The 23404-nt window shown below is 47.6% G+C and overlaps 1 protein-coding gene across 1 annotated transcript in view; it reads left to right on the forward strand.

Annotated features, from left to right (window-relative positions):
• The window catches only part of LASP1 (LIM and SH3 protein 1), a 640230-nt gene that overhangs the window by 439551 nt on the left and 177275 nt on the right, over positions 1 to 23404 (forward strand). The window contains exon 3 of the mRNA XM_069634699.1: positions 3182 to 3266. Coding sequence (XP_069490800.1) covers positions 3182 to 3266 — 85 coding nt within the window. The remainder of the gene's footprint in view (positions 1 to 3181; positions 3267 to 23404) is intronic.

Raw genomic sequence — 23404 nt, forward strand, 5'->3', positions numbered from 1 at the left:
GAGGCAAGGGAGGGGGAACAGAGGGAAGATTGACAATGATCCTACTGGGCCAGGTGTCATTCAGATCACGTAAGTGCATGGGAGAGGGGGGAGGGAGTATAGGGTGGACAGTGCAGTACATGGGAAAATAGAATAAATAATAGGTAAAAGTAAGGCCAGCAGGTGGCAAGTGCAGGGGTAAGTGCAGACATCAGGTGTCAAGTGCTGGTAGTGGGACTGTAGGGATCCAGAAAATGGTCCCCAAGTGCGGGGGTTGCCAGGAAGGCAGTGCAGGTGTGCGACTCACGGGGGAGAGGACCTGGGCACAGAGTTCAGAGGGTGGCCAGGTAACCAGTGCAGTTTCAGCCAGGAAGTCAGCAGGGGAGAGGAGGAGAAAAAGCAGAAGCAAAGAGAAGGGTTTTGAGGTGCTTCCGGAACCAGAGATGTTTCTCCTCAATTTTCAGGGAGGCTGTTGCATGGGGAGGCCCCAGCTGAAGAGTTTTCCCACCAACTCGTTGCTTGGAGAAGCGACTGACCCTAAGGGAGTTGGAGGCGGATGAGCGAAGAGCTCAAAAAGGGAGATATTTAGGAAGAGAGAGTTGAAGGTATTGAGGCCCAAACCCCCAGAAGGCTTTGTGGACAATGCAGAGGGTTTTGTACTTCATCCTTGCAGCCACTGGGAGCCGGTGCAAAGATTTCAGTCCTGGAGAGATTCGATCCCTGGGCTTGAGGCCAACAATGAGTCTCGCAGTCCTGAGTTGCAGAGGGCGGAGAGTAGAAGCAGGCAGGTTTAGAAAGAGACTGTTGCAATAGTCAGGCCTAGAGAGAACCAGAGCTCTGGAGAAAGGTGAGGAAAGGGAGAATACCTCCTGAGGAGGTGCAGCTGGTAGTGTGACTTCTTAGACGTCAGATGTGAGGAGAGAAGCAGAGTGTGAAGTCGAAGATGACCCCAAGGTTTTTTTTTTTGCCTCAAAGGAGGGAGCAGGAAGAGGGCCGGGATTATCATGGTGTATAGGCAATGCTTTGTTCCCTCCATCCTGTATGCCATTGAGGCACTTGTACTTAAATAGGTTGGAGGGATTTTTTGGCGCTCCACACTGGGCTTAGGACCCTCTTGCTCTATGGAATATTTGTGCCTTGAATTGGGCTTAACCTCTTTACGCGGTTTGGCACTCCGGGCCATGGGGTGCTTCTACCTAAAATCTTGATCTGGCGCTGTTATTGGCAGCATTGGGGCAGAATTATGATGCGGAAAAGGTACACAGGGGTTCCAACTTCAAGACCCTAAATTACTTGCCTTTTACGGAGATAAGTTGGACTCCTGACAAAAATACGCCCTAAATTCACTTAAAAAAATATTTAGAGAGACAGTTTAACGAGAGAGATTGGTGCGGGATCTACAACATCTCTTGAAATTTAAGGGACACAAAGCCGTGTCCCATGTGGTACATCGCTACAGAAAATCTGAAACTTATCTGCTTTTATGCCCTGATCCGCCTTGAAGACTATTCTTGTTGCAGCTACGCACAAACCAATTGCTGGTACGGTCTATAACGGTTCCTTGGTTGGGTCTAGCTGCTGAGAACAGGTATTGTCGCATATCCGGATTAAAAGAAAAACCTGAATCTGCCAGGGATGTGCTCACGCAGTGTATTAACCTGGGGCCTCTGTACATGTGCAACCTGGGGCTTTGGTCCATAGTTAGGAGTGCATTTTAGCAGATTCCTTTTGGGATTACTGTTTAAATGCAGGTACTACTTCTGCACAAATTGCCTTGTATCATGTATGGTTGCACATCAAACCTTTGTTGGCTGAATGAGGGGGTTCACTCCCAAGTACTCTAATCCATCTGGTCATGGGGACAATGGAGAATTGTGTGTAAGAGTTGCAGTATTGGCGGGATATTCTTCTGGGGAATAGGACTGGAATTGGTGATGGCCTTTTGGCACTGGGGCACTTTTGCTGCTTCTTAGGTTTACTTTTCACTGCCTTCAGGTTGGAACTGCAGTATGGAAAAGGTGACAGAATTAAAGAATTGGGTAGGGGGGTTGTACTCCCTTTTTAGGATTGAATGGAAGGGGTTTAATGTTTTAGGATTCCATAGGTTCAATAGACTTTATAGATTTTACAGTTGGATTTTACGAACTTTGATTAATTCAGTGGTCTATCGTGATAATTTGATCCACACTTCGTCTAAACCAGGGTGAACTTGAAAAGTTGGATTGTTGTATGAACTGTTTTATATGTGGTGTTTTATGTATGATCTTTTGATCTCTGGTTTTGTTGACTATCTGCATTTGTATTTCGTTCTTTGATGCTCTAATTTGTGTAGAGTTCTAGATTGAACTAAATCCCAATAAAGAAATAATATTAAAATGTTCTAAACTGAGTTTGGACTATAGAAAATTTCAAATCGGGAACAGTGTTATTGAAGTACAAAACAAGGTTTAAACCCTTGGATTTCAGTTGGAAGCCTCTCTGAATGTGGATTCCTATGTCATTCCAGTGAGCTGAAATTGTAGCCATGACCTTCGGCTACTTAGAAGCATCAGCCTCTTCATCACGAAAAAGAACTGCTATCGTGGCCGAGCAACCATTTTGTCGAGGTTTCATTATTGCAATTCGCTATTGATTGGAGCCTCTTATTACATAAAAAATGGCAGGTACTTCAGAATGATGCTGTGTGCATTGTTAAAAGATTTCAAGAAGGGTCATAACTCGAACCACCAGAGGGATCTTCACTGGCTACTGATACAGCAGTGCATACACTTCAAAGCCTGTACTTTGATCCATCAGTGCTTCTTTGGAAAGGTGCCTCTGTAGTTGAAGCCCTGGATCTCCTGCTATATGCCAAGTAGAGCACTTCGCTCCTCGAACCAACAGCAGGTGCTCTGCCCTAGCTTCAAACGCGCGCTGGAACTCGCTGCCCTCTGCCCTCAGACTGGAGGCTGACCAAAAGTAATTTCGGAACGCTTTGAAAAATCATTTCTTTGGATAATATATTCCGATTCTTGTTTCGTAACCTTCCTCTCAGTTCCCATTTTATGGCTTCTACCACCTAAGGCCTTATTGCCCGTTGTTTCTTCTTGAATGTGTAAAGTTGCGCCCTGATGCCTGTGGTTTTTCAGTGCAGTATACAAATAAACAACTAAACTGTAAAATGCAGATGAATAAATACACGTCTGTTATTCTTGTTTTTCAGACACTATCCAAAGCAGTCGTATACTATGGTGGCCGACACGCCTGAAAACCTGCGACTAAAGCAGCAGAGTGAGATGCAGAGCCAGGTATGGTTGTCATTTCCATTTTTCCACCTCACTATGCAGGTTGTAAATGCTGTATGTTTGGACTTTTTGTGTGCATCTGTTGCAGTGTGTGTTGTGCTCCTCACCATCCCTCTAGTCATTTTTGTGTAATGCTAAAGCAGCTCACTTGGCAGCCCATACTGGAATTCATGGTGGGGTCACAGTGCTAGTAGCGCTTGCTTTTTGGGCAAAAGCATAGTTCATGGTCTCTGAGACCTTTTTTACCTCGTTTATCTTTGGTCACTCGATACGGATTTATGCTGCTTGTTTATTGAACGATGAGCCCATCTCTATGCTACAGAGATTGTGTGGTTGCACACCAAGCACTATAAAGAAGCACACCCAACCATGATCTGCCTGCTCTGGATTTGGAGATGGCGGGGCCGTTTGAGGTTTTTATGATGTTGAATCTTTATTTTATGGGTGAACCTTTAGTTTTGCATAATAAATATGGCACTTTTTAAATAATCAAACGTGTAGGGCCTAGATGGTGGCACTTTTTAAATCAAACGTGTAGGGCCTAGACGGGGTCCTCCGCCCCACAAAGGAATTGAAGACCGCTTTCTGCTCCCATGTGCCGATTAGAATAGCTGGAGCAGGTGACTGACCAAGACTGTCGCTATAGTCTATCTGATTGTCGAGGAAAAGCTTTCAGTACAAGTTTTTGGTTTGTAGACCTCCTCCTTTGCGCCGATTTCGTTTCCAGTGTAGGCCCGATTTTTGAAACTGCCGTTTTAGTGGAGCACCAGGCACTGTGAAAGCTTGCTATTTGGCTGTTTGCAACTAGACGGATTTTATTGGGAGCTATTTCCCCCTTTCTTTTTTGTTTACTGGTGAATTCACGTATTGTACACCCCTTTGCAAATCTCATTCCTTGAATCTAATTGAATGCCAATGAAAGTAGTACCTGATAATTTACCTTTGTTTTGCGGTTTCTATTTTTGTGCTTTTGCAGCCGCCTTGGTTTCCTAACCTGGTTGCTGCCATTTTCCTTACTCTCCCTTCCCAGCTGTGTAAATAGGAATGGTTGTGTATAGTTGTATAGGGATGCCTTCCTAGGTGACTGGAACCAGAGCCACGAATTTTAACTCCTTGCAAAAAAAAGTTCTGTTCTCAACACTTCTGTGGAAACTAGAAAATTATTCAGTATGAACCTGTATATAGTACTCGTTAACGTGTCGACTGGCATCAAACCGTGTAAGGCCATGCTTTTGGGGTGGGGGTAATGGAGGCGGGGGGGGTGTTATCAAACGTTCATGGCTGCTTGCAGGCTTGTTAGTATGCATGAACAATAGATTAACATTCTTCCAATGTTCACATCATTCCCGGTAGACTAGATCGGATTAAACTGTTTTGAACATGTAACTACTTTAGCAATAACTTTCGCTTACCTATTTGGTAGGCAAATACAATTCCTCCATTGATGCCTATGTGGCGATTGTTCCAATTTGATATAAATAACATGACATCATAAAACCTTATTTCCATCTTGAGCAGTCGGCGCTGTAACGTTCTTGTCTCAAGCCATTGCACTTTGTGCCATAAAATGCATAGTGCAGCGCGCAGCCATCCAGCTTGTTTCTTGTGTGCTGCCATTCAAACAGGTCTACACAAATTAACTTGTACCTGGTGTAGAGGATGCAGTCATTCTACAGTAGACACTCCATTCATTGTGATATACAAGAGGCAAGTAGTAATGTCAGGTACCTGAAACCGTAGGTACATAGTAGAGTTCCTCAATACCCAGGTTACCTGCACCTTATTCAGAAACTATTTTTCTGTGGCGTGAAGGCGCCAGGTCAAATAGACATTTTTGTGTCAGCCTGAAATAAGCGGTCAACAATCTGCTTGGAGAAGGTTGGCTTCATGGTCTATGCGGAAAGAAAAAGCCTCAATTTCAAGGCAGAAGTAATCGCCAAAAACTTTACCTTTTCCAAATCTCACAAGGCCGACGGTAGATTGGAGGTTCCATGCATAGAGCAGTCTTCACAGGAAACCTTAACATGGCCACCAAAGTGGGATGATTAATAATGTCACAGCTGATTAGCAGGCAGCGGGTTGATGGGCAGGTTTTATTATCGGGGCGTGGGTGGACGAGAAGGTTTATTAGTGTGGCAGTTTTACTGGTGTGGAGTGAACATTTCTATTGAAAGATTAAACAAATAAAATCTAAAATCGCTTAAAGACTGCGCTGTGACCGCTCAGAGCGGTCTTTTTAAAAGCAACCTGTCACGTGCCTCGCACAAGTGTGCGCAGAAGCTGATGTGCGCCACCACGCCTGGCAGAAGCCGTGGGCACATCGGGTAAAAATGTGTGTGTTTTGAAGGGGAATGTTTGTAGTGGGGGGGGGGGGTCAAGTGGGGTAAGTAGGTGAGAAGGTAGGTGTATGTGTTTATGGCTGTTGAAGAGGAGTGTTTGTTGTCTGAAAGGGAGAGGGCAGGTGGGCGTTTAAGTGTGGGTTTCTGTTTCTGTTTGTGATTGTGTCTGAGGGCAGTGGGGGATTAGGTAGGAATGTTTATGGTGGGGTGGGGGAGCAAAGGAGTGTTCCGGGTGCGTGAAACCCCTCTGAAATAGTGGTATTTCGGGCAAAAATATTTTTGGGGCGCGCGCCCTTGTATATTCAGAAATTTCATAAAGAACCATTCTATTGGCGGGCATAGATTAGAGTGGGTTGGGGGTTGATTAGCAGGTTAGTTGGCACAGGGGGGGTGGGGTCTCGGTCTGTTGGTCTCGGGCTGAGTGGGGCAGGAACTTGGCAGTCTGTTAGTGGGGAGAAGGCTGATGAGGAGCCAGGTCAGTTACCGGGGAGCCGGGTTGGTTACCAGGAATCTAATAACTGCATGCATGCCAACATTTCAGCGTACCTGCGAGGGAGATTTAGTGAGAAAAATCGTGAGATGTTTATTCCCCCATAGGACTGCATTGGGGTTGGAATTACTTTAGGCGGGAGAATGTGAAAAATCTTGAGTCTCCCGGAGGGTTGGCATGTATGTAACTGCACCACCCATAATTCTGCTGACTGAAATGTTGACCACCATTTCGGCGCAGTGATCAGATGCATCGCTGTGGCCCGCATCCCCTTACCCCGCGACCGCCCCCCCCCAATTTACCTTAACAGCAGCACACAGAAGTGTGCCGCTGACTTCCCTCGATCCCTGTGGCGTTGGTTCCCGCCCACTTAAGTGGATCAGCGCTGGTGCCGCAGGATCCTTCAAAAAATGTTTTCCCTTAAAACATTCTTGTTCCCTGCTCACCATTTAACAGAAGTGGGGGGACACCCCTGCAACCCACGAACCCCATTACCTTGACTAAGAGGTGTAGGGGACACCACCGCAATCCCAGATTCCCTTAGTCGCAATAATGGGGGTCGGCATTTTTTTACTGCGCAAAGGCGCAGTTTCGTAACGGGCGACGGTGTTGTCGCAGTAATGGTATAGTTCCGTTACCAGGGGTCGGTTAGCAGGGTGCAGAGTTTAGCAGGGACTGTTTACTGGGGAGTGGGCTGATTAGCATGTTCAGTTAGTGGGCCGGGAGATGGTTAGCAGTCTAGTTTAGCATGGATGAGGATGATGACCAGGGTCGATTATTGGGGGAGTGGGTGAGGATGCTAGATAGCTCTGCTGTTGCATGCATTTCAGAAGTAACTCCACTGACATTTGTATTTTGCGATGGTTTGCATTAGGGGCCTTTGTCTAAAGATGAGACTTGGGGTGCTCATGGTGTAAGGGTTCAATGGTCAAAATTGTGTTACAGAAGTTGAGAGACATGGCATTCTGTTTGCTTCTTGAGGAATAGTAATTGTGTGTGGGTGGATTTGTTGGTATGCATGTTGGAGCACAGCATCCCAAATTGGTGTAGCAATTCCTTGGAGGTAGTGCCCCAGGTGTAGTAAGTGCAAGACACGTTCCTGAGATGTCTAAATTGGACTTTGACCCTGTCTGTGCTGTGTGTAGGTCTTCTCCCGATTCAGTGTTAACGGGGTTAACCTACAGGAGAAGACTGCATTGCTGCAAAGACAATAGGGAGACTGAATTGCTCCAAGACTTATAGAATATGGAGTTCGAAGTGGGCACTTTTGTGTTGTGACATGCTGCAGCAGGCGTTGTTAATGGATGCCTAGGGAACACCCAGTGGATTGAATAACAGTGGCACACCTCATGCAGTGGTTCTTGAAGGAGCACCCTCATTTGTGAGATTGCCAGGTTGCTTGGTGCTTTGCCCAGCTTCTGTGGATCCTGTGCCCTAATGGCGGTGCCTTGGTATGCTGCCCTTTGTAGGCTGTAGTTAAGGTGGAAACTTTCAGTTCGAAGTTCCGTTCACGATTTGCTGATAAATCCAGCTCCTGTGGCTGTGCCGCTGTAATGTTTGCAACTTGATCAGTCCATACGGTGACAGGCGTTGCAATTGTGGTCCCAGGGTAGTTATTAAATTGTAATCCTGGCTTGCAGGATGGTGGCGCAGCATGGAGTTTCACGTCACTGGCATTTAATTATGTTCTCAAGTTCTACTGATACCATCTCATGCACTTGGGTCATCCCAGGTTGGACATGAGTGTGGCATACTCTTGTAGCATATCGACAGGTTGCTCTACTTTCTGTGTCAACATTGGTTTGAGTTGACTTCCTGTGTGCATTGGTTGGCTACTGTTTGTTGAAAATCCAGGCCTTCAGGGCTTTCTGAAATGTAAACGGATCCTGAATTGTGCTTATTCCCTTGTAACTATGTTGCATGGTTTGTTTGTGCCATTAGAGGAGGCAGATCCATGTCTTATCTGCTGAATTATTTGAAGTAGTCTGTTGACGGATCTTGGTGTTCCCCTCAGTCTTTACTGGCTGTCATTTTGTAAGACAATCAGGGTGTCTGCTTAGCTGTAGCAGATGAGGCCTATGTTCCTCTATCCCCAATGAGTAGACCCATGCCTATGCTCAAGTGTGGGGGTGATCATCTCCATCTATGAGATGTTCCGCATGTTATGTTGCTGGTGGCTGAACTGCTGGGGATTATTCTGTTTTTCTGTTCTATCCATAAGGAGTTGGCTCCTCATAGCAGTGTTGCCCAGTAATGATTCTTGCAGTCTCTTGATGAGTGGTTTACTGTGTCTAATCACTGAGATGTCTACTCGTAGGAGGGCCAAGATGATGTAGTCCGTATTGATCTTTAGGTTGTCCCATGTGGCTAGGAGCATTGGTTGGGTTGCTTTCAGGGGGTCTGAAACCTACTCTGGTTTGGTTCAGGAAGTTGTTGAAATAAGTGTGTTCCAGAATATCGGCATGAACATAGGTTTCCAGGACTTTTGCTGGTCAGGCTTCAGATCGGTCAGTAGTTTGTGAGGTCTTCAGGATTTCAATGTTTCTAGCAGTGAGGTTAATGTGTAGGCTGTCTTGCAAAGATTCCAACTGGCAGTGATGCATTTTTGACTTCCAGAGAAATTGGCAGGGAAAGTATAGGAGATTGATTGGAGTTTGCGCTTTCTTTAACCAGTTTAGAGAATTCCATTTTGCTGATGGGTTTGACATTTTTGGCGTTGATGTGGGTAACACGGGTTCTTTATTGTTCATTTGTAATGCGCCTATACACAAGTGTTTCGGTGCGCAGCAAGGTGGGGGTGGAGAAGGTAGCAGAAAAGTAGGGATCCTAATGGGCCTTACGACGTTCAGATTGTGCAAGTGCAGTAAAAAGGTGCATGAAGGAGAGGAGGTGGGAAAGTGCAGGAACTGGGCGCGAGGGCCCACAAGGAGGCCAGGTGGACGGGGCCAGGCAGGGGGATGCAGCTAGTGAGGGAGGGGGTCTACAACTAGGAGCAAGTTTGGAGCTGGAATGGCTCCAAGGGGTGCAATTCAATCCAGCCAATTGTAGGTGGGGGGCCAAGAGGGCAAGTGCAAGATTGAGGCGGGTCAAAGTAGAAAAAATGCTGAGGAGAGCCTGGCACCCTGTAGGACTCTGTAGGAACCCGGCCACCAGTCTCGGGCAGAGGGGACGTTAGCAGGGGAGGGAGAGGAGAAAAGGAAGGCTCTGAGGAGCTTCTGGAACTTAAGAAGATCCGGCTCAAGTCTGAGAGGGGCAGGGAGGCCATTCCAGAGAGAGGCATCTGTGGAGGAGAGTTCTACCCACCCCCCTTTCTCTGCTTGGAAAAACATCTGATTTGCAGAGAGCTAGAAGAGCAAAGTGCTCTGTTATGGAGGTATTTAGGGAGAGTTTGAAATAGCGTGGTCCTCGGCCCCAGAAAGCCTTGTTGGATGACAGAGGGTTTTGAATTTGATCCATGCAGCAACCGGGAGCCGTTGGAGAGATTTAAGGGCTGGAGAGAGGTGGTACCTGGGCTTGAGTATAAAGATAAGTCTTGCTGTTGTATTCTGGATTAGTTTAAGGGGGCAAAGGGAGGAATTAGGAAGATTGAGGAAGAGGCTGTTGCAGTAGTCCAGCCTGGAGAAAACCACAGCTCTGGAGACATTGAGTTTCGGGGGGGAAGATTAGGAAGGGGAGAACGCCTTTGGGGAGGTGTAGCTGAAAGTGGCCTTCTTGGCCAGGTCCATGATGTGAGGAGAGAAGGAGGAGTCAGAGTCGAATATAACTACGCGATTTGCTTCACACAAGGGTGAGGGTACGGGGCCCAAAAAGGTTGGCCAGAGGGTGGGCGGGAAGGAGGCAGCAGGGGTCCAGGGAGAAGGATCTGTCTTACTGGCATTAAGGTAGAGATTGTTAGTAGTGCACTGTGCCTGCATAGCAGACGGGCAGACTGGAATGAGAGTAAGTAGAAGAGGGTAGCTTGAAAGAGGTGTCATCAGCTTAACACTGAAAATTAGGAGAGCAGGTGGAGATTAGATGTGTTAGAGGGGCCAGGTAGATATTGAAGAGCCAGGATGAGACGATCGAGCCCAGTGGGACACCACAGGTGGAGATTGAGATGGTGGAGATGAACAGGCCCAATTGAACCTGGGAGGGTCAGTCAGAGAGGAAGGAGTTCAAACTGTCCAGAGCCAGGTCTGTGATACCAAGGGTGTCACACAGCTGTTTTATCAGGGTGGTGTGATTGACTGTGTCAAAGCTGAGGACACGTCAAGGATGAGAACAGAGGAGGAGCTGGAACCTACATTAGTGAGCAAGTCTTGTTAGCATGTGCCACACCTAGATGGAATCCTGGAGGTTAGCATGCGTTGCATCTAGATAGTATCGTGAATATCATCATGGGCCACACTTGGTTGGAATTCTGAAAATTGGCCAGAGTCGCATCTAGATGGGATTGTGGATGGTGGCAGGTGCCACACCTGGATTGAGCTGTGGATGTCGGCGTGTGCCGCGGCTGGATAAAAATGTGAATGTTAGCTATACCAATTAACCAATCTACTAACAATTTTACCCCTCTGCATACACCTCTCAAACTCTAACCAAACACAACCCAAAGCCTATAAACGCAACAATCCACACAAACTTCACTGCAACAAAAAAACAAGCCACATATAGACTCGCCCAACAGTACACGCCGGCTACCGACCAGAAAACACCCCAAGTCCAGCCAACAAAATTACTGTGAGACTGCCAACAGCACATTACTGCTCTTGCACTTTTCCAGCTCATCCCCACTAACTCGCACTACCCCACCCCTTCCCTTTTCTTTTCAGAGCCGCCAGAGCGCCATGGGACCACCCCGATGGCGATAGTGTGCGGTACAAATATCCTTTAACATTAACATTCCAGAATTAATTTTTTTCTGGTTTCTCACTCTATTGCAAGGGATCTTAGCAGCCACAATAGAAGTAGCTTTAGTTTCGAGGGGATTGGGTCCTCCGACGTATTCCATAATTGACAGTAATCACCACAGCTGTGCTGCTTCAGAAAATATTTCGGTGTCTGCGTCCTGCGTTGATGACGTCGATACGCTGTCCTCAAGTGCCTCCGTCGAGCCGACGTCACCGGATGTTATAAGTGGGACGCACGACGCCCGTAGCCTCAGTCCAGTTTTTTTCCGCCAACCTGTTTGCTTCGGAGATCTCGGCGCGCCTCGATTCTACTGAATCCTGTTCTTTCGGTTCTTCAAACCTGTTTCTTCATTGCTATTAGTATGTCGTCTTCGGCTTCTTCCACCCTGCGGTCTGGGTTTAAGAAGTGTTGGGTGTGCGGGTCCAAGATGTCGCTGACGGATACGCACAGCGCTTGCCTCTGGTGCCTCGGAGAGGACCATGATACGGACGACTGTCGACTGCCAATCGCTCACATCGAAGGCCCTGCGTGAGCGTAAGAAGAAGCTGTCGGTCGGTAAGGTGGCCAAGCCCCGGAAGTCGCGTTCCACTGGTCTTTCGACAGACGATTCGAGGGGCGACTCTCTGCATCGTTGTCATGAGTCTGGGAGTCGGTCCCGCCATTCCTCTGCCTCTTCGAGGCACTCCAGGAAGCGCCATCACAGGTCGCCTTCCCCGTCCTCTTCTGAGGATTCCGCCCGTCGGCGGGTTGATTGTCCCAACAAGCTTTCCACTCCTGAGGAATGGGGTTCCTTCCGAAAGGAGATGTTTGCGATTTTTCAATCGCAGGGCTCTGGTACGTCCGCGCCGTCTGAAGACGCCCGTTGTGGCCGTGCTAGACACCGCTCGTACGCCTTCGGGCTCGAGCAGTCGTCGCGACCACCGAGCGCCTTCGAGGTCCCGGTCGGACAAGGATGGTCGCTCTAGACATGCCCGTTCCAGGTCCCGGTCCTCGACGCCCTCGAGATGGCGATAACCTGTGAAGTCTTCGAGGAAGACATAGACGCTGGCAACGCCGAGGTCGTTGACTGACTCGCTCAAGGCCCCGCCTCTGAGGAAGTCGTCAACGCCATTGGCGCCCAGGCTGTCGAGAGATGGGCTCGGGGCTCCGCCCTCGAGGCCCGTGTCGACGCCGTCGAAGCTGTCGGCGCTGCGCTCAACACCGATTCCATCGACGCCTTTCGAGGTGGCTTTGTCAGAGGTGCCCGTGGCACCCCAGGAAGGCGCTGGCCAAGGCTAAACATGTCTTTGTGCCTTTTTCTGTACCCTCATTCCAGCCTATGGATTATATTTCTGAGGTGGATGAGGGGTCTGAGGAAGGTGAGGTTCCTGCAGGGGTTCCTGATGACCTTGTTTCTGGTCATAGTCAACTTGAGAACCTGTGTCAGTCGCTGCACGACGCCAGTGGTCCAGACACCTCTCCGGAGGTGGAGTTTGGTAGGCCGGAGCCTGGCGCGATGCCGAATCCTCATACTGGCGCCTCATGTCGAGGGTCACGGATTACCTGGGGTGGTCTGCCCCCCCTGGGGATTTTCAGCAGGATGACCTGACTGATATCCTGGACCAAGGTCCTCCAACTGACCCGGTGCTGCCATTCCATATGGCCTTGCAGAGAAGGGTGGCTGCAGCTTGGACTTCTCCGGAGAGTCTCTCAGCAGTGAGCAAGTCCTTGCCGAAGAAATATCGGCCAGCCAGTGGCGACCCCTGCTACTTGACCATGCACCCTACTCAGAGTTTGGTAGGGCAGGCGGCTATGGCCCCAGCAAAGCAGGCGTTGTACCTTACCATCCCTCCTGATAGGGATGACAAACGTTTTGACGGCTGGGCGAAGAAGGTATTTTCTTCTGGGGTATGGCGCTTCAGGCTGCCAACTCAGTTTGTGCCTTGTCTCGTCTAACGCACACTCTGTGGAACTGTATTTCCTTAGCGGCTGATCATTTTCCCGAAGGTGAGGAACGGGATGGTTTCCTTGCTATTGTGCAGGATGGCAAGGATGCCATGTGTGAATCCGTTCAGTCGGGTCTGGACATGGTTGATTGCGTCAGCCGGTCCATGGCGGTGAGCACCGTAATACGCAGGTTTGCCTGGTTGCGAAAGTCTGGTTTTGCTCTTGATGTGCAAGCCCGGCTCCTCAACATGCCCTTTGATGGTGTGAACATCTTTTTGGCAGCAAGGTTGACAAGAGTCTTGAGAGGTTGCAGACCTCCAAAGCTGTAGCGAAGTCGTTGGGCGTTGCAGTTAGCCAACCTCTGCCTTTTCGTCCTAGGGGACAGCAATGGAGGGGGGGGTTCCTTTCGATATTACTCGTCCTTTAGTAAATCGAGAGGAGCGGCAAGTCAAAGGAGCAACCGTAGGAGTGCCAGAGGTGGAAAACAAGGTACTCGAGGTGCCAAGGCCGCGCAAGCAGTTGCCTCTTTGCCCTCGGGCACTGCCGCAGCCGCTTCAGCTCCGTCATGAGGCCCATGCTTCTCCGGTTGGGGGAAGGGTGGCGCAGCATCTTGTAAAATGGCGTGCCTTTATTCAGTTTGGTTTGGTATTCAGTGTGCGTTCTGGAGATCATGTCCCACGGCTACTGTCTTCCTTTCCGGCAGAGGCCTCACGACAATCCACCAGGAAATCTCTTTGAAGAGTCCGGATCCGCTCCTTGCCCAGAAAATTCAATCCCTGCTGGAGAAAGGTGCCATAGAACTGGTGCCTTTAGCGGAGAGGAACAAGGGATGGTATTCCCCTTATTTTTTGATTTCGAAGAAGAACGGAGGGATTGAGACCCATCATGGACTTGCACGGTTTGAACAAGCTCCTCAGGAAGGACAAGTTCAAGATGGTTACTCTTTCTCAAGTCCTCCAGGCCCTTCAACTTCAGGACTGGTTGGTGTCTCTCAACCTCAAGGATGCTTATTTTCATGTGCCGATCCATCTCAAGCACAAGAAGTACCTGAGGTTTGCGGTTGGCGACTCGCACTTTCAGTTTTGGGTCCTGCCGTTCGGATTGACTTCCGCCCGAGGGTTTTCACCAAGCTCATGGTGGTGGCAGCGTATCTCAGGAAAGGGGGATTCACGTCTACCCCTACCTGGACGATTGGTTGATCAGGGCGCCCTCTCCCGAGCAAGTACTGGATCATCTGTCCGTCACCTGCCACTCCCTTCACAAGCTGGCCTTCTCCCTCAACTTAAAGAAGCCCCACTTGACGCCAACTCAGCGGCTCCAGTACATCGGAGTAGTGCTCGACACGTCCCTGGGGCAGTGTGTTCCTCCCCAGGTGAAGGTTCACCACATTTAGCAGATGGTGCACAAGTTTCAACATGCCCAGAGCCTCACAATGTTAGAGTTCTTGAGGTTGCTCGGCCTCATGGAATCCTGCATTCTTCTGGTGCCGGAGGCCAGGTTGCAGATGAGATATTTGCAATGGGCTCTCAAGCTCCAGTGGTCAGTCCTCGGGCAGGATGTCGGACCCCCTTCAGGTGCCACCCTCGGTCGCCCAGGACCTTCTGTGGTGGGCCGTTGAAGGCAATCTGAGGGGGGCTCCATTTTGGCTACCCTGGTCGGAGGGGATGATCGTGACGGACGCATCCCTCACGGGATAGGGAGCTCATGCTAACAAGCTGACAGTCAGCGGTCGTTGGTCTCTGTCGGAGTCCAGACTCCATATCAATCTGTTGGAGCTGAGGGCCGTCGGGCTTGCCCTGAAGGCTTTTCTGCCGACTGTGCGAGGAAAGAATGTCCTGATTCTGACGGACAACACAGTGGCCATGCACTACCTCAACAAAAAGGGGGGGGGGCAAGGTCACTTCTTCTGTGCAGGGAGGCGATGCAGCTCTGGTTCTCGGCCATTCAGCAGGAAATTTCGATCTCGGCAGTTCATCTGGCCGGAGACGAAAACGAGACGGCGGATGCTCTGAGCAGGCAGAGCGCGATCTCTCACGAGTGGGAGTTGGCTCAGGAGATTCTCCTGGAGATCTTCGCCCTTTGGGGGACACCTCAAGTGGATCTCTTCACCTCCAGTGTCAACCGGAAGTGCGAAAGTTTCTGCTCATGGGAATTTCCTCCGAGAGGAGCCTTAGACGCGTTCGTAGTCGAGTTGTCCTTCCCACTGCTGTACGCGTTTCCTCCAGTCCCTGTCATCCCGCAAGTGTTGCGGAGGTTACCGAGGTTCGGTTCCCAGATGATCCTCATTGCTCCGGCATGGGCCCGGAGGACGTGGTACCCGGACCTTCTCGACTTCTCCATCTGCCCTGTACGTCGTCTTCCCTACCCAGACGATCTGCTCTCACTGGAGGGGGAGGTCCGGTTCTCCATCCAGAGGTCAGATCCCTCAACCTTCACGCTTAGCTTCTGAAAGGTTGAGGTCTAAGGATCGGGACCTCCCTGAAGACATGATGGAGGTGTTGCTTTCGGCCATACGGCCGGCAACAAAGTCCCTGTACCATTGCCGTTGGAGAAAGTTCTGCGACTGGTGCAGGGTTAAGAATGTGGATCCTTTTTCATGTGACATTCCTGTGGTTCTGTCTTTTTTGCTTTCTTTAGCCCTTGCAAGTGAGTACCGTTAAAGGTTACCTGCCAGCTCTGTCCATATTTAAGCGCTCGTCTGAGGAGTGTTCTTATTTTAAAATGCCTTTAATTTCTCAGTTTCTGATAGGGCTCACTAATGTGTTCCCTCCGTCACCTTTCTAGGTGCCCGGTTGGGATTTGAACCTTTTTCTCAAGTTTCTAAAGGGTGCTCCATTTGAGCCTTTACATTCTTGTCCTTTGAGACTATTAGCCCTTAAAACTGTATTTTTAGTTGCGGTCACTTCCGCTCGCCGAGTGAGTGAGTTACAGCAACTTTCAGTTAAGCCACCCTTCACTGTGTTTCATAAGGATAGAGTTGTCCTTCGAGTTGGTCCTTCCTTTCTTCCGAAGGTGGTGTCGGAATTTCATTTAAGCCAGAATGTTATTCTTCCGACATTTTATCCTCCTCCACATCCTGGTAAGGAAGAGGAGAGGCTCCATAGGCTGGATCGTAGGAGAGCTTTGAGTTTCTACATTTCACTCATGTCCCGGGTCAAAGTGGACGATCAGCTCTTTATTGGTTACGCTGGAAGACGTTTGGGACAAGCTGTGACTAAGCAGACTTTGTCTACATGGATTATCTTGGCAATTTCTGAGTTTTACAGCCTGGCGGGTAAGGACCCTCCTGTAGGCTGTAAGTGATTTCAACCCAGCACTCCAACTAAGTGAATGCCTAGTATGGGATGCCTAATGGAAACCCTTATTTATATATTTAATGTAAAAAGTTTGTTTAATTCTGGATGATTTACCCTTATATAACGCCCCTCGCTTTGAATTCCCCCGGTCTCACTGAACCAAGAAATAGGTTTGTTTTACAAATTAAAAGATTTATTTGAAAAATTGAGCAATATATATAGATTACACTTTTATGAATAATATCTGAATATCACACTTATATGAACAATCATCAGCAACGGTTAATATTACAATATCAACAATCTCTTTAATCAATTAGGAGTAGGAATAGGAAGATTAATGTAGCAGAGAATACTTTGTGGTTGTGTGGTTCAAGGAAATGCAGTGATATGAAAGAACGCAACACAGAAATAAACTTGATATGAATTTAACCAAGGACAATGTCACTCTTCCCCCGTTACTACTCACTCCCCCCAACATGCATATGAAGATATGGAATGAGGGCAGACAGGTATCAGGAATAACAATCAACAATGCAGTTCAATCCCAATTCCCCCAGCAAGCTTGGAGAGAACAGTAATGATTTTTAAAACGGGTCAATGGCTTGTAAATGTGGTTTGAATTGAATGGGGAAAATGCTACAAATGATTTTAATTCGCTAAATGATATTCAGAACTAGTGAGTGGCTTTGGATTGGTTCAGGTCAACACTAGCAATGATTGTAGAATGATTAGCAGATGGAAAATGAAATTCAGAAGTAGAAATCACAAAATAGCTATTTTTACATGTGGTGAAATTGAGCCAAATGCGAAATCGCGTCAACTTTTCCGCGTGCGGGAATCGCGATTGCAGAAAAACTGACGTTTTGGGTTTGTTTGACAGCTGAGGATGTTAGCTTCAAAATGACATTTACATTTCGTTTCTAGGATGCACGGTTCAAAAGGTAGAGGTTTTTGTGAAGGTAGATTTTTCAGAAACCGAGTCAAGATTCAAAATGAAAGATGCGCCTTAAAGATTAGGAACCAAGATGGACTTATACTTAGGAGCTATGAAAGTGCAAGATACCCAACGGGAGAACCACCAGAACAGGGCGCCTTCCGCTCTGATTGCTGTGCGCCAGGACACTTGACTATCTTCAGAAAATATTAGCGCACAGATGATTATAGCTACAATTATCACAGACTATATAATGAGAAGAATTCAGGATGGACAAAAGATTTTATAATGCAGTTCTGGATAGGTTGAAATGGATTGAATAGGATTACTTTAAACTAAGAGATGACTATGGACAGTTCTAGACTAAATACTCACTCCTGTTGCTTTGGAATGGAATGGGCCCGTCAAAGATCTGGTCAAGGGTTTGGACTTCACTCGCCACCGGACAGGATCAGGGCACCTGGACTCTGCTCTCAGCAAGGCTCTCTGGTCTGCGTGGCCTCTTCGACTGGACCGGACTGGTTGGTTCTGGGTACAGCTCTTCTCTATGGGTCTGGATCTTGGTTCTAGCATGAGGTTCTTGGCTAGAACAGCAAAACAGCTCAGCCAGGATGTTGGATTTTGTGGTGCCCCTTGGAAGTTTAGGGGTTAAAATCAGATTTGCTAGATTTTAAAGGCCTGCTGAAAAGGGTTCAGCTTTTTGGATTAGGCCTCTGCTTCAGGGTTTTAGAGTCTGGTTCTAGAGTCTGGATTTTCCTGCAGGGTGCTTCGCCAAGGAATCAGTTGATGAGTGATAAAGTGTGTCTGTGTCCTCAACAGTCCCTATTTATCAATTTTCCAAAGTGGGTGGGGAGGCTGATTGTCTATGCCCAACCCTCTAAGGATCTGATAGGTCAGAGAATTCCCCGTCTCCTGATTGGAGAAGGGAACAGTGTGTCATCATGTGTCAGTGATGCTGCCATTTACAACCTAGGGGAGAACCTCCCCTTTGCTTTTACTTAGAACATCTATTTTTCCCAAAAACATATTTCCCATATGTACAACTTGTTCATAAGACATATTTACATGATAGATTAATTAAGGCACGTCTCTGTTCAAGTCCCATGTTCCTAAGAGTTTCGGTTCACAAAGGAGTTTCGTGCTTTTGGTTGGTTACACATTTTCGGATCTGTACAATTTTTTTACATATACATGCACATACCATCTGGTCCTACTTCTGTACTTTTTCATGTTCCTAGCACAACCACAATAGCCGCAATATTAACATTTGTGGTTCAGTCTCAGAACATCGCAGAGATTCCAGATTAGCTTTAAACTGTGGGCGAATTTTTCATTTCAATAATCTGAGTTTCATATTTTTGTCAGTTCGGGACAATATTTTAGAAGTATTTTCCTTAAACATATATTTAATCCAATGTCAAATCCACATTTTCAGTCTGGCCCGCCTCCAAGGTCTTGGCTGAGTCAGAGAGTCACATGGCCTCCTTCCTGCCAGGGCAGTTTCTATTGACGCCCCAAATTAGCATTTCCATTCAGCTCAAGGGAGCCCTTTGTCTGCACTCAGAGCAACAGGCCAGGGTGCCACTCCCACTTCCTTTTCACACCAGCCTGCCAGTTCCTTTTCACACCAGCCTGCCAGTTTCTTAGCAGAGCACAGTAGAACAGGTTCCTTTGTTTGGGAGGAGGTGTGGAATGTGTTTGAAGCCCAGTGTGGGAAACCTTAACTTTTAACACAATGTCTGAAACTGTCTTGTCCTAAAATATAACTTACATTTTTAACAAATACATCAACCAATTTCTTACTTAAAGCCTTTTTAGAATATAGTTTTGAATTGTATCCACCTCTTAAGCTTATGATAGCAAGTCTTTCTTTGGCATAGTTTGAGTTCAATGTACAACCTTACACATGACAGGTTTTAAATCTCCAGCTTCTGACAGAGGTGAGTAACGGTACTACACCCATTTTTGACAGTTTTCTTCCAGCTCAACCATCCTCAAAAGTGGACTTTGATCAGATAAATACAATGTCCACAGAAGTATATATTATGTGGATTCTCGAAGTAGAATGATGTTCACCACCCAACAAGGAGGTTGGATCTTTTTGGGTGGTTTGTGCCATGATTTTTGCAATTTCGACAGCCAAGGAAAAAATGGATTTTTAAAACAGCTCTGGGTTTCTTTTGCAATGATTTTGCTCAGTGGGCAGCCAAATGATGGGTTTTAGCAGTGGTCTCCGGTGTTAACACTGACATAGGCAAAAGTGGATGGCGGCCTATTTTCCAGATTTTTACTGCGCACTTTCTGGTGATTTTTAGAGAGCAGCATGCTTTCCGGCGGCCATTCTGATGTTTCTGCTGCGAGCAATGCACAGTAATGTTGCAGGGCTTGGACTAGTGGGTTGAAACATCCCACAAGGCTTACAGGCCCGTTCGACTAGGGTTATGGCTGCCTTTACTGCTCTGCAGAGGGGTGTTCCTATTCGTAACATCTGTGAAGCAGCCACTTGGGCTTCGGTTCATTCTTTTGTACGTCACTACTCCCTAGATTCTTCCCATGGGCAGGATCTGGCCTTTGGCAAGGCAGTCCTTTACTCTGCAATTTGATTGGACATTCTAAATTTATAGTTTCTAAAATTTTTTCCCACCTCCTTACGTTGATACCGCTTTGGGAGTCTGTCATAGATATGGAATACGTCGGAGGACCCAATCCCCTCGAACAGGTTACTATTTTACCTGGTAACGGTCTTTCGATGGGATGGTCCGACGAAGTATTCCATGTCGCTCCCTCCCTCCCTGCCTACCCGCTACAGAATTTCTTATGCGATTGCAGCTTACGTTTCCGCAAGGCTTTCTGTGGTCATACTGGCAGTAGATTGGTGCCACACGTTCTGGGGAAAAAACTACAACTGAGGCTACGGGTGTTGTGCGCCCTACTTATAACATCCGGCGACGTTGGCTTGACGGAGGCCCTCGGACAGCGTATCGACGCAGGACACAGACGCCGAAAGATTTTCCGAAGCAGCACAGCTGTGGTGATTACTGTCATAGATATGGAATACGTCGTCGGACCATCCCATCGAAAGAACATTACCAGGTAAGAGTAACTTGTTCATCTGATCATTCCCCAATCACAGTACATTTAGGATACAGCCTGGGAGGTAGGAAGTCCATGGGATGGAGACTGAATAATTTGCTACTAATAGACCGTCATATGTTCTGATATTACAACACGGAACACAGTACTTTCAAGAAAAATCTTAGAGGAAGTGTTCATCTCAGGAGTGTGGGAGGCTCTCAAGCCCACTTTAAGGGGAGAACTGATCAGTATAGCCACAGCCCGCAAGAAACTATTATCCTCCCAGAGAGTTCCAGCCGAGGAAAAGGTGATCAAATGGGAATCTCAATAGAAGCGTGATGGGGCCAGGAACACATCGACAGCTCCAGGTAGCCAGAGAAGAGTTGAAGGTATTGTGGGCAGGGGATATCTCGCAGAAACTGCTCTGCACAAAGCACCTTTACTTTAGCACCTCCAATAAAGTGTCCCGAATGCTAGCCTACAAACTTCATGAGCAGCATAATAGTAATGGAATAGAGGGCCTGCAAGACAGTAGCGGTCAGCTTCATACTAACGAATCTGAGAAAATACAACTCCCATCACAATTCTACTGTGAGCTAATCACAGCAGACGTATCTGCGAGCCCTCAACAGGGGCCTTAATTCAAGAGGCTCAGTTTACCCAGGTCATGGTCGAACAAAGGCAAGCTCTGGACGCACCGATTACAAAGGAAGAAATGGCACATGCCATCCATTCCCTCCCAGGCAATAAGGCACCCGGTCCGGACGGCTACACGGCCGCCTTTTTAAAAGAAAAGAAAAAATCTCAGCAGTCCTCTCCCCTTATATGGCAACTTTGTTTAACTACTTTGCAGAGGCAGGTATGATCACACCTACTATGGGGGAATCGCTCCTGACTTTACTTGCTAAGCCAGATAAAGATCCTACCCTGTGCTCATCCTTCCTATCGCAGTCCTAAACTATGATTCTCTAATCTGTTCAAAGGTGCTGGCCACAGGATTGACCCAGTTCTTAACAGAACTGGTGTTGGCAGATCAAACAAGGTTTATACTTGGGCGCCAAGCACATGAGAACCTCCGGCGTACAATAGACATTTCGGCCTGGGCGTAAGAACATAAGCGAGCAATCGACACTGAGAAAGCGTTCCGCAGAGTGGATTGGTCATATATGTCTAAGGTCCTGGAGAGGTTCGGCAGCGCTTCCACACACTGCTACTGGCCAACTTTGTATTACCATCTACAGAGATTAAAGTAAACAGGGTTCTCCCCAATTCAGTGCACTTATTTAGGTGCTCGCCAAGGGTGCCCGTTGTCCCCATTATTATTCGCTCTGTCTATGGAACCCTTGGCTTGTTTGGTGCGTTCATCCGGAGGCATTCAAGGGTTTGAAATAGCGGGCCACTACCACAAGCTAGCTCTATTTGCTGTTGACCTCCTTATTTATATGCAGGACTGTGGAACCACGCTACCGCATATCCTCACGCTTCTGGAACATTTCTGCAAGGTCTCAGGCTTTAAAATTAACCTAACAAAATCAGCTATTAACATTACAGAGCCATCAGATATGGTTGTGCAACTGAAGCGATCGCCCCTTCTCATGGGCCCCACGAACCTTAAAATACCTAGGGGTATCCTTGACTGCAAAATATATTGATCTTTATACAGCTAATATCACCCCTTTTGTTCACTAGAATCAAACAAGATTTAGTAAGGTGGGCGGGTTCGGAAATCTCCTGGTTTGGGAAGATGACGGTAGTTAAGATGACTCTGCTACCACGCTTACTATACGTCTTCCAGACATGGCCTATTTGGATACCGAAATCTCCCTTTAAAGATTTGCAATAGCAGATATTTAGCTTTATATGGTCCCAGACGAGGCCTAGAGTAGCCAGACATACATTAATGGCGCCTAAAATAGCAGGGGTCTCGCAGTGCTGGATATTGAACGTGGCTCAGCTAGCACCGGTTCTGGAGAGCCAGAAGGTGTCCCAAACACAAACTTAACATTGGGTAGACATTGAGCAAGAGGTCACAGGAACCCCGCTACATGAGGCATGCTGGGTTTCCCCCAAGATTTGCAAGCTGGGGGTTGGGGGGGGGGGGGGTCTTCCAACGCCACATTGGAATACTGGGACAAAGCTGCGCGTAAATATAAGGTGACAACATTTCCTTCACCAAAGACTGGACTGTGGGGTAATGGGGAATTTCTCCTGTGCTTACACAAGCGAAGATTCACCCGGTGGAAGGAGGGGGGGCCTTCATACACTGGGCCAGCTGTATCGGGACAACCATCCACTCACGTTTGAGGAATGCAGACAGGCCCACATGGCGGGAGAAAGGGATAGGTTTGAGCATCTGCAGCTATACCACTGGGCTACCCAACCACGAGTAACACCCTTGGGGAAACGCAAGAACACTGCATTTGAGGATTTGTTTCTAGGAGATCCCGCCCCCAAGATCTGAGTTAGCAACTCTTTACAAGGTGCTCAATAAAACCAGGTTTAAACCCCTACACGCATATATGGTCTGATGGGAAGGAGATGTAGTGAGGCTTATAGATCTTATGTGGTTCAACATCTGGACAAGAGCCAATAAAAGAACATCTGGACAACAAGCAGTCCACCTCAGGGGAAAATACCTGTAAACTGGTATCTCACCCTAGAGCATATGCACAAATTACTCCTACAACTACCTATTGGTGATGCAACACACCTTCAGGCTAATTTTTCCACATGTGGTGGGAATGCCCCAATTGCAAACCTTTTGGCAGGCAGATCAGACAAATATGTGGGTTTGAACTGGAAATGGATCCACTTGTTTTACTTCTGGGAAACGAAGACACACAGGGGAATTACAAACGAACAGCCACAATCTCCAGATTAATTACCTTCTTCCTAGTAGCAGCACATCTGTTAATCGCACAGCAATGGAAGTCACAAAACAAGCTAGGTATAAAAGAATGGTGGGCCAAAATATGGTATTTAGCTGCTATGTCCAATTGAGAAAGCAATGCAGGGAACAATGACCACGTTTCTGAGGGATTTGGCCCCTCTAATCACATTTGTGAATGCCGATGATAATCCTGGTAACCACCACAAGCCCCACAAGATTTTGTCCTCATTAATGTAGCGAGCAGAATATCCAGTCTGGCTTGTGTATTCATAAAGAATCGAGCATATAAGTCATTTCT

Source organism: Ambystoma mexicanum, chromosome 13, assembly GCF_040938575.1.
Source record: "Ambystoma mexicanum isolate Mex_15411 chromosome 13, UKY_AmexF1_1, whole genome shotgun sequence".
NCBI classification, from domain to species: domain Eukaryota; kingdom Metazoa; phylum Chordata; class Amphibia; order Caudata; family Ambystomatidae; genus Ambystoma; species Ambystoma mexicanum.